This window comes from Mus pahari, chromosome 17 (assembly GCF_900095145.1).
Source record: "Mus pahari chromosome 17, PAHARI_EIJ_v1.1, whole genome shotgun sequence".
In the NCBI taxonomy this organism is placed as follows: Eukaryota; Metazoa; Chordata; class Mammalia; order Rodentia; family Muridae; genus Mus; species Mus pahari.
This window is the reverse complement of record NC_034606.1, coordinates 20,544,239-20,555,350: the sequence shown is the minus strand read 5'-3', so window position 1 is coordinate 20,555,350 and position 11,112 is coordinate 20,544,239. Positions and strand designations below refer to the sequence as shown.

The following is an 11,112-nucleotide window of genomic DNA, read 5'->3' as shown; positions in this document are numbered from 1 at the left end:
ATGAGAAACCTCTTAAATCTGATTTTACCCCCCAACTGGAAATTTTTCAGAAAAGCAAATAAATGTCCAGATTTTGCAATTTTTAAAAAGCAAGTGTACTCAGTACTCTAGCAACTAAATTGCAACCTCTAATAATCTGAATTGAACGACGTTAACAAATTAATTTCCTATTTGCATGGAATGAACAATAGATTCAAATGTAAAGGAGCCAGAAGACATCTCATCATTTCAGGATTCAGGCTCACTATTGCACTGGTTTGAATTTGAGTGGCCCCCATAGGCTCATAGGGAATGGCAACAGGATGTGCGGCCTTGTTGTAGTTGGTGTGACCTTGTTGGAGGAAGTGTGTTAATGGGGCGGGCTTTGAGATTTCCAATGATCAAGTCAGGTCTGGTGTCACTTCCTGGTGCCTGGGGACCCCAATAGAGAACTCTCATCTACCCCTCCAGCACTGAGTCTGCCTGCATGCCACCATGCTTTGCGCCATGATGACAATGGACTAAACCTCTGAACTGTAAGCTAGCCTCTAATTAAATGCTGTCCTTTATAAGAGTTGCTGTGATCAGCGTTTCTCTTCACAGCAGTAGGAAGCCTTAGACAACTATTAAGACATCAAATTAGAATATACTGTAAGCAAACATGATCAGTGAAGATCTAATGAGGAGAGTCATCCATGCTAATTTGAAGGAATCCCTCACAATATCCCTGTACTTTTGTTTTAGCTAGCTATCTGATTTTATCATTTTGTATTGGAAAGGTAAGTCTGTTCAAATTTCTTCAGACAACAACAACAAAGAAGGAAACAAGCTACAGTTAGTTACTGGAAACACAATAGATTTATATGATGTTTTAGAAGAAATGGTGTTTCTTTGGTTAATGGTGAGTACACTTAAATATAAGATTTGATAAAATTTAAATGGGTAAATATAACCATTATAACAGCAAGTAGGGACATGTGAGGGAGCATTCCTATAAATGCAATGATCCAGACCACAGAAGGTATAGAGGAAGGGATACCGACAAATGACAACTGGTGGTCAGTATAACTGCTGTCCTACAGAAGGGTAAGGAGAAACTGAGAGTTAACAGGGAACACAGAATGCACCAGCCCGCTTTATGATGAGCATACAGGCTTTTGGAGGAAAAAAGAAACACAAATAAGAAGCCCATCCAAGTTCCAAAAAGTTTATTGATGTCTCAAATGGCACTCTTGGCTTTGCTTTGGACTCATTTCGTACAAGTGCTAGGGCAAATTTTAAATTGGGTTATCTGATTGAGTTATAAAAATGTTTTAAATATTCTGTATACTATATTCCTTGATTTTCCCCATTATGTAAGTTACCATTTCACATCCTTATGGTACCCTCTGATATTCAACTTTTCGTAATTTTATCTTAAAGTCTATTTTATCCATTTCTTTTTGTTACTGTTGTTGTTGCTTTTGTTGTCTTTTCAGTGTTCCACAGAAGAATCTAAGGCATTTGCAAGGTCACAAGGCTTTATTCCTCTTTTGTCTCCTTGAGTTTTATCTTATGCATCATTTGTGGAAGAAAAATGTCCTAAAGTGAGAATACATATATTTGCAAGACAATGGGCTTCTAAAATATATCACATGAAGTGACATCAGACTCAACTCAGCATCCAGCCAAAGTGGAATAGCCATGAATTTGTCATCATCACATCCCATAATTTACCTTCCAGAAGCAACTGCCTGAGTATTGGGGTGGTCTGCTGAAGGCATGAGATACCAACACAGACTCACAAGTTCAAGTGATGTTTCTGGTTGTCATAGACTCACGGAATCTGAGATTTCTAGGAGAAACTGCTTTCCAAATAAGAACACACAGGGTTGGGGGGGGGGGCGGGGAAGAGATGGAAATAGAAGACACTCCATTTCCTCATGCTACCTCAACTTACCAAGGACTTGGCATTTTAGGTTCTTTTTTGTCAGGGAACAAAACAATGATCCATTCACCAGTTTTGGTGGATGGTGAAGCATTCTAGACTCTTATGAATCAATGCATAAGAGAGCATTGCTCTCTGTGGGTAGTCAGAACATATGGGTAAAGCAGACAGCTGTTTTGACATTGTGGATGCAAAGGGGAAAATGAACAGACTTTCATGTTTATACACACACACACGCACACACACACACACACACATGCACATACATATATATGTGTGTATGTATGTATATGTGTGTATATGTTTATATGTGTTTATATGTGTGTGTATATGTGCATATATGTATGCTCAATGGTCCCATGTACAAAAATTGTCAGAGAATAAGATCCCTCATGAAGAAAAGTTTCAAGACAAACCAATGTTGCACAAAGGCATGTAAAGAAGGGTGAATGGCAGCAAATTCAGAACTGGTTACTCAGAGGGAGGGAGATGGTGAAAAAAGCACTTGTGGTCCCCCAACCATCCCCAGTGATACAGCCCTGTTTATCCATGAATGTCTTTTTAAATCTCTTCCTCCTGAGAAGAGTCTCATAGAGGGATGGGTTCAAGGGTATGGAGAAGTGGATTTACTGGGTAGAATGGACAAAAAGCAGAAGTTAGAATGCGTGCTCTTCAGACTTCCAGCCAAGACCCATACACAGAAGCCACACTCAGTCTGACAGCTTCTAGCTCTAGGTGCCTATGGAATCTTGGTTAGGGTTTGAGTCAATGAGCAGAGGCTAGACACTTTTTAAGCAATCCATTGCCAAATGATAGGTCATGATGATGGGACAGGGCTTGCCAAGTTTAAGAATCTTGATGCTGGAGGTCATGACTAGCTCTAAAAGACTTTCTCAGGAGAGCTCAGGCTGAGGCTCTTCCTACTTGAGCTGACGCCTTCTGCCCTCACTAGAGCCATCCATGTGTGTGGAGCAGGACACCTTCCTACTTCTATTCATTTCCCATAGTCATTACTTCCAAAACCAACTCTACCCTGGTTCCTCTTCCCCAGGGACCTGCTCAGAGACTTACAGGATCATTAGTGGGTGATATGGGAGGTGCAAAGAAGCAACTTGCCTTTTTCATACTTCTGTTGAAAGAGGTATTTTTGCCTCTTCTTAAATGTAACATAACCAGAAAACTATGCCCGTGCCATGTGAGAAAATTTCAAATTTTCGCAGATAACTTTTGAGGTAAAGGTACACAGCAAAAAAATAATATATATTGCATTAGGAAAGAACATGGACTCATGTTTACAAAAAGAAAAATGGGGTAACTATCATCTCTTTTGGAAAAATCAAAGCGCAGTATTTATGATAACAGTTGGGACCTGTGACCACCAGCCCCCAGATTACACATCTCACCTCGTTTTCTTATCCAGAGCATCCATCAAACAAGCATACGATGTCAGTCCACTTCCAGGGCTTGGATGTTGGTTATCACACATTAGAAAGGTCTGTCCAGATCAGTTTTAGGGATTGCTATGCAATCGGGTCAACTATTAGAAAACAGCTGACTCAGCATGAGGTAATGACGTTCACTGAAGTGTCTCCCTGGCCCCTTTAACCTAGCCCCCTCCATACCAAGATGAACAGACTAAAGAACAAAGCAGCGAAGAACTCCTGTGTCTGTCTGGCCTGTAGCTGCCCAACAGTATTCTCTTCATGCAGGTTTGGCCTGAAATCCTTTTTATTTTTTTGAGACAAGGTTTCACGTACTCCAGGCCAGCCTTGAATTTACTTTGAAGCCAGTGATGACCTCAGGCTTCTGATACTTCTGCCTCCACTTCCTGACTGGTGGGATTGCAGGGACATGCCACCACATTCTGTGGTTCTGGGTATCAAAACCAGAGCTATATATTAGAGGCCACCCACCGCCCTCCACCTCCACCCCTGGTGGTTGGCCTGTATTAGTTTAATTAAAATCAGGGGTCTGATTTAGGACAAAAAAAAAATACAAGATATGATTGTGTGGTTAAACACTCTGCTAAATACTTTTTGAAGGGCAAAGGAAGTAAAAATCTGGGAGGATGGGGGCTTACAGAGAAATCGAGACAAACGTAAGTCTCTGAAGCTTAGCTTTGTTATGGTAAGTGGAGGACTCCGGCTGTCCTCCAACGTGTTTTAGTCCCCTAATCTTATGGTATCCAGGCCTCCCAGTAGTTCTAATGAGCTGTAGGTGAGACAATAATTTTTAAAATGCTTTAAAACACCACCTGACATACACAGTACACAGCCAGGCCAAATGCTTTTAAAATACAACAGAATACACTTCTCACCTCAATTTCCCTCTCATGGTATGTCTCCAGCTTTTACCTTCTCATGCCCACCCCAGAAAATGACTTACTGATATTTTCTGAGAGATCCGTTTTACTCAGAACGATCAGAAACAGAGCCCATTCATGGGTCTGGAACTTCAATCTGGTTCCTACTAAATAGTTAACTGAATGTTAAAGTGAACGGCATTAAAAAAAAAAAAAAAAAGATGACCCAAAAGGTTATCAAATGAATACTTTATTAGAGTCATAACACTTATAAAATAAATTTATCAGATTTTAAGACCAGCCAACACTTTTTTCGTTTTTACAGCTAAGATACATAGAGAGATTCTTAAACGCTGTCATCTTTGTTCAAGTGCTTCGTCGCTCAGCTCGCAAATCTAGAATGCAATGAATCTACAGACCTAAGTATTCACAGTTAGTCAGCTGTGAGTTTGCTTCTTGCTAACCTAGAAGCCATCCGTTTACAAAAGTACCACCAATTCATCTGAATGAATTCATTTGACTTAATACCACACTAAGTGTGGCTTGGTACACCTGGGGGAAAACAAAATCTCAACTAAATTCTAGAGTACTACATTTTAGTGATTCCAAGTACAATGTGTTTTTATGGCACATTTGTGACTTCATAGTATATAATTCATAACACAGGTTTTTCAACATGTGGTCTGGAACTGGAAAAATATGAGGGAAGTTGGGCATTTTAGAAGAGATAAGACATGAGTGGAAAGCCATAAGACTGATTTCTTCAACCTACATATAGAAATATTCTCTTCTTCGGCTGTATTACACACTGAGCTCCCCGTTGGTTCTTCTTCTGGGGGAGTATTAGATAAACACCACTTGAACACTGAGCATTGATATTATTCATTCATGTTTTTCACTATGTTCCAGGGAGTCCAATACTCCAACCAATACATGGCACTCTTATGTGATGGGTCAGCTTGAGAGCAATTCCCCAGCCTCCATTTCCAGAGGCAGCCCTACTAAAACAATAGGGAATTGGCCTGTATGAGAATGCAGTGGGAACTGTGGCCACTCGTGATCTGTTGCCAAGCCTGGGACACATACAGGTGGATTAGGATTGTTTTCTGTTCTATTCAGCCAGATCCAGTTTTTGTTTTAGCTCTTGTGTTAAACGTCCTTTGCCTGTCTGACACCAGTGTAAAAACAACATAGATATCTGGGCTATTATCAAAGCACGTAAGAATCTATAGCTTTATGTTATAGTTATTCTGCTACTCAAATTCAGCTCAGAAAGCAATGCAAAAACAATAAGAAGTTAAAAATTCAACTCTTCAGAGAGCTATTTGGAAAAGCTTTACATACATAAATATTTATATATTCATGCATAGGCCAAACAACCACAGTCTATGGCATAAATAAACCAAAGTAAGACATCAGCAGCAAGATACTAGATCCAGTAGTGATTAATTGCCTCTGGGGATCATGTGTTAAGTACTCTCGTGTGAGTGCCTGGCTGAGCTATTAGGAAATCATTAGTTTGGAGTTTATTTCCTACCTTATTTTGCTCTTCACCCAAGGCTCTGCTGGGGTTAGCTTGAGAAATTATATGACCTTCCAAGGGTGATATTTGACTATTAAACAAAGGCAATGTGATTGTTGCATAATGAAACAAAATATGTTATGTGGCTTGTCTAATGAGGTTGATAAACTTTCATGATTAGTTCAATAGAATGCAGAACACCTAAGGTTTTTATGGCAGTAGTTGATAAAATTATGGTCTGTAGACCACATCCAGTCTTGCTCCCTTTTTGTAATAAAGCTTTATTAGGATACAGACATTTATTTACACATCATCTGTAGCTGCTTTTATGTTATCATAGGATGGAACAATTGCCACAGAAGATATATAGCCTATTAAAGCCTACATATGTGCTACCTGGCCTTTATGTAAAAAAATGTGTATCATTTCCTGTTTTATACTAAAGATAGAATTAGAAGAGAAGCCTGCATGAGATGTATTGTTTTAGTTATTTACTATTATTAAGGTTCGGGTGACTAAAAAAAAAGGAATATTATTGTTTTGTGAACAGTGTCTGTGTATTTTAAGAATATACAGTGGAAATGCATTTAAAAAGAAAAGAGAGATGAAAAAGGAAAGGATACTTCTCTAACATCAGAATAAAATGAAAATCCCACCCATGTAACAAACCACAGCTTTCACTGAGGTTCTCTGTGGACTAAGCAATGATGTTTGGAATGTTATATTGGGACAAATGGTACCCAAGTGATCAGACATATAAAGCAGACAAATGAAACCAGCACACAACTGTCGGTTTCCAAGGAGTGTTACGGTCGCCATCTTCGCAAAGCCAGACCCAAACTGCAACCATAACAAGCTGTTGTCATAAAGGCAAAAACCTAAGAAAAGGAAAAAGAAACTGTCATCAGATTCAGGACACGGACTTTTAGAAGTTGCATCCTGAGAGACCACTGAACAAATCCTCCACAACTGACCTGTAGATACTTCAACAGGACAATAGTTTGGAGTGATCTGTGTTTCGATGACTTTGTTTCGATACCTCCCAGCGCTGGCCCTCCCTTTATACACTATAGCTCTTACTTTCATATCTGTAGGCAGCCGTACTTTCACCATTCGCTCACATGTCAGGCTCACTTGTTAAGTATTTATGAAACCCTAGGCAGTGTATTAAAAAATTCACTCTGAGTTATCTCATCACCCAGTAGTTTCATAGCTAAGAAGACAGTAACTATCAGACCCTGAGGACACATCAAATCCTTTCTGTCATTTTCAGAACTCAGTAGACAAAACCCATAGGAATGTGTTCTGAGTTCTGTTCCTCCTCAGGTGGGAGACAGTTGTCCCAGCCCAAGCCCTGCTTGGAGCTGCTTCCTTGGTGTCATGGTGGGCGTCATTAACACCCGCTGTGCATATATCACTGCACTTGGTGCAGATAAACAAATAGTACACATTGTCCTGAAATGACATTCAGAGGCTGTGAGCCAAAGGAAAGAAGATTCCAGGCCAATTTAAAATGATAAAACATGACTATATAGGGCAGAGATTCCTTTGGTTTTTGTTTTTCAAGACAAGGGTTTTTTTTTTTTTTTTTTTTTTTTTTGGTGTGGTTCTGGCTGTCCTGGAACTCATTCAATAGACCAGGCCAGCTTCAAACTCAGAGATCCACCTGCCTTTGCTTCCCAAGTACTGGGATCTGGGATTAAGGCATGTGTCACCACCACCTGGTGCTTGGCAAGGGTAGAGATTCCTAACCAGTAAACTGCAGCCTGGGAAGGGAGGGCAGATCCATTCACAGACATTTTTGTCACAGCTTAATTAACCCTTCCCATTTCTCTGGCTTTGGTAATATATTTTTAATATCGACAATGCCCTCTGGGTGAGAATAATTGCTTTGAGAATTTGTCAATAGTGAGAAGGGATTTCCCCCATCCTCAACTCTACTGAGTGAAAAAGAAAAGGAAAAGATTTAACCCAGTGGGACACATGGAATGGATGAGCAATTTTAGCTGCTGAAAACACAAGCCTAGCGTTCTGACTGGACTGGAGTGAGTGGAAAACAATGGAATGCCATGAAAGACTTGAAGCACTGGTCTTGTTCATGTCAGCCCCACCCTGAGAAAACACCCTTCTATTTGGCAGGTCCACGGAAAATATGCAGTCAATAATCCTAATTGAAAATGAGCACAGGGTTAAAAGAGCAAAGTCCCCTCACCAGGTCTGAAATTTACAAAGCGAGAACACTATAGTGGAGTCTTCTTACAAAATCAAGTACTATAGACTTGTTGCTTTCCCAGATAATGTCAACAGCTTTGGGCTGCAGTAGAGTCGCACACAATGGGGGTGATGACAGGTTTGCTCACAGGACAACTAGATAGATAAATAAATAGCTATTATACACTTGATTCTAAAGGCTACTATTAAAAGGCCACTGCTGCCCGAGGAGTCTCCCAGATGCTGGACCATGGAAGAATGATGCTTTCCCCGTGGTGCACTTACTGTGGCGGCCACGTTGATGTTGTACTGGTTATCATTGAGTAGCGGCTTCACAGTCATGGTTGTGTTGCACTGCAGGTCATGCAGGGAGGTGGCCGCTGCTTCGAGTAAAAACGCTCCGAAGTAGAAGACAAAGACTATGAAATGGTAGACAAAATCCTAAGGAGCAGAGGAAAGGCATTTATGGTAACAACTCGAAGGTGATTTCCTGTTCTTTATTTTTAAATGAAATCTTACACAGGGAAGCTCAGCCCAGTTAATCAAATTATCTTAAGTATATCCACTGTTTAATTTGAGTGCTTTAGCAAACTTAGAAGCATTAGACTCTGCATAAGCTCATCTTTAACTGTAGAGGGATGGCGATTGTCAGCTGCGGGGAGAGGGAGGAATAAGTTGACCACATTCCAGTGGAAGGCCACATGTCCAAAAACATTGGGGAGCACAATTTGATCTTGAAGCAAACTTTTCAAAGAGGTGATACAGAGCTGGATGCCTTGGAATTGATCAAAATATATTGTATGAGAAGCTTCAAACTCTCAAAGAACTAATAAAAAAAAATCAGTGAATCTATTTAATTTGGTACAATAGTAACTTTTCTTGTATATTGAATTTTCAAATAATATAATATCAGTTTAGATTAGTACACAAAAATATCCATATTAATTACAATAAGATTAAAAGGTTTTTAAATTAAATTTAAAACTAAGATGAATGCCATCTTAAAATCAAATAAAATTATATCAATTTCATATACTTAATACATATTTTAGTATTTGTTATTGTAATTATAATTATGTATTATTCTATATTCTCCAAGATACAGACTTAGTGATAGAATTCAATGGCATACAACCTTGTATTTCATTAAAAACAAGGAATCAATACTACTGCAAAAATTATTTGTTACTTTGTGCACTACTAGAATTAATGTGAAGCAGAACTCATCATAATCCAGTTTTACTTGATATATAGCATCTACATAGTTTATATGTATAGCTGCCACATTCCAGTGTCTTCATCTGCGTAAATTCTTATCCTTACAGTTATCATTTACTATCTCCTTTGCAAACACAATTTCCTCTTTCTTTTCATACAAAGGTTAACTCTGGGGGTAGGATCAGTATCATGCTTATCTGATTCCAAAGTTCTTCATTCTTTCATTTAAAAAGTCTAAATTAATTAGTAATTTTTACTGACCAATAGAAATTATATACTCATTGCATGTGTTTTAGCATAGGCATGCATTATGAAACAACTAAATTGAACTACTTGTTATCATCATCTCACGCACTCACCCTTTAAATGGTGAGAACTCTCAGAATCTACTGAGCAGTTTTCTAGAATACATTGTTATTAAACTTGAATCTGTGCTGTAGAGCCTTTGAAGGTACTATTTCTTCCTGATTACTGCAATGCTTTGGCAAATGTCTTCCCAACCCCATCTCCCCACTTTATTCATAACACCACTTTTTTCTCCAGTGAGTTCAATTTTTTCACCTTTCACCAATTGAAGTTATGAAGAACAATATTTGGTGCCTGGCTTATTCATTTTACAGATCCTCCATGCCCACCTAAGTTATTGTAAATACCAGGATTGTCTTCAGTTCTATACAGCCAAATAACTTTGTGTATGTACAGTAGATTTTATTTACCTATCAATGACTAGGGGAGACTTAAGCTGATTCCATATGATGGCTACTATGAACAATCCTGCAAAGAAAATGTGGGCACAGACAGACAGACTGACTTCATGACCTTTAGCTACACATATAGAGAGATTCATGGATCATATGGGAGTTTTATTGCTAAGTTTTGGAGAAAATTTCATAGTAACAGTGCTCATTTGCATGTTTGAGAGCTCTCTTCAAAGTCTACCTTTCCCTTCTCAAACAATACAACTAACAAAATTTCAAAAGGGAATGTACTGTCTTTGTAAATGTCCTCTCAACAGCATTGTCCATAGAATTATTCTTATTATGCCTAGAATGCTAAGTCAAATTTAAGCAGGGTGAGATAAATATGGTATAATGGAAAAATGCTTTCTATGAAATACCTGTCATTGTGAAGTCATCCACGTCACATACATACTGACCATACATTTAACCCATAGCCAATGTTCAGATACATGCAGTCACGTGCCTACTCAATATATGTTCATGGACAAAGATCAATATCCAAATTGGAATGTCAGTGGGTTAGTGAATTAAATGTATTTTACTGGGTTATTAATTATTATTATTATTATTATTATTATTATTATTATTATTATTTTGGTTTTTTGAGACAGGGTTTCTCTGTATAGCCTTGGCTGCCTGGAACTCACTTTGTAGACCAGGCTGGCCTCGAAGTCAGAAATCCGCCTGTCTCTACCTCCCGAGTGCTGGGATTAAAGGCATGCACCACCACGCGTGGCTTGGGTTATTAATTATTAATAGCTGTAAAAATTGAGAAGGTGAATTGAGATTGACTATTAATCACCCATTCTCAAGAAGGTTTAGATTTATCTTAAAAAGCCAAGCTAGGGGGTGGGACAACAGTTCAGAGAGTAAAGTACTTGACATGCAAACACAGGACCTGAATCCTAACCTGACACTCATGTTAAAAAGCCTGAAATGGCAGTGTGCACTTGTAATCTCAGAACCGAGGAGGTGGGGACAGACAATGGATCCTTGGGGTTGATGGACAGCTAGTCTAGATGACTTCTGGATCCCAGAGAGGTATTCCCTGGAGGTTTAGTCTTTTGCTATGTATTGCAATGCTAACAACTGGCCCCCAAGGGTCTGGATGCCCCCCCCCCCCCGGACAAGATGTACACCAAATGATGCTATGTAACCTTGCTTTTTAACATAAAACCACTGGTTGAATAAAGATGCCTACGGCTTTTAGCTG

At 39.1% G+C, this 11,112-nt stretch overlaps 1 protein-coding gene across 1 annotated transcript in view; it reads right to left on the bottom strand.

The window, feature by feature from the left end:
* Window positions 1–4,437: 4,437 nt before the first annotated feature.
* Window positions 4,438–11,112, bottom strand: part of Mal2 (mal, T cell differentiation protein 2) — a 30,229-nt gene continuing 23,554 nt past the window's right edge. The window contains exons 3-4 of the mRNA XM_021217272.1: window positions 8,227–8,382; window positions 4,438–6,608 (exon numbers count right to left, since the gene is read on the bottom strand). Of these exons, the coding sequence (XP_021072931.1) occupies window positions 6,537–6,608; window positions 8,227–8,382 (228 nt within the window). The 3' untranslated portion in view covers window positions 4,438–6,536. The remainder of the gene's footprint in view (window positions 6,609–8,226; window positions 8,383–11,112) is intronic.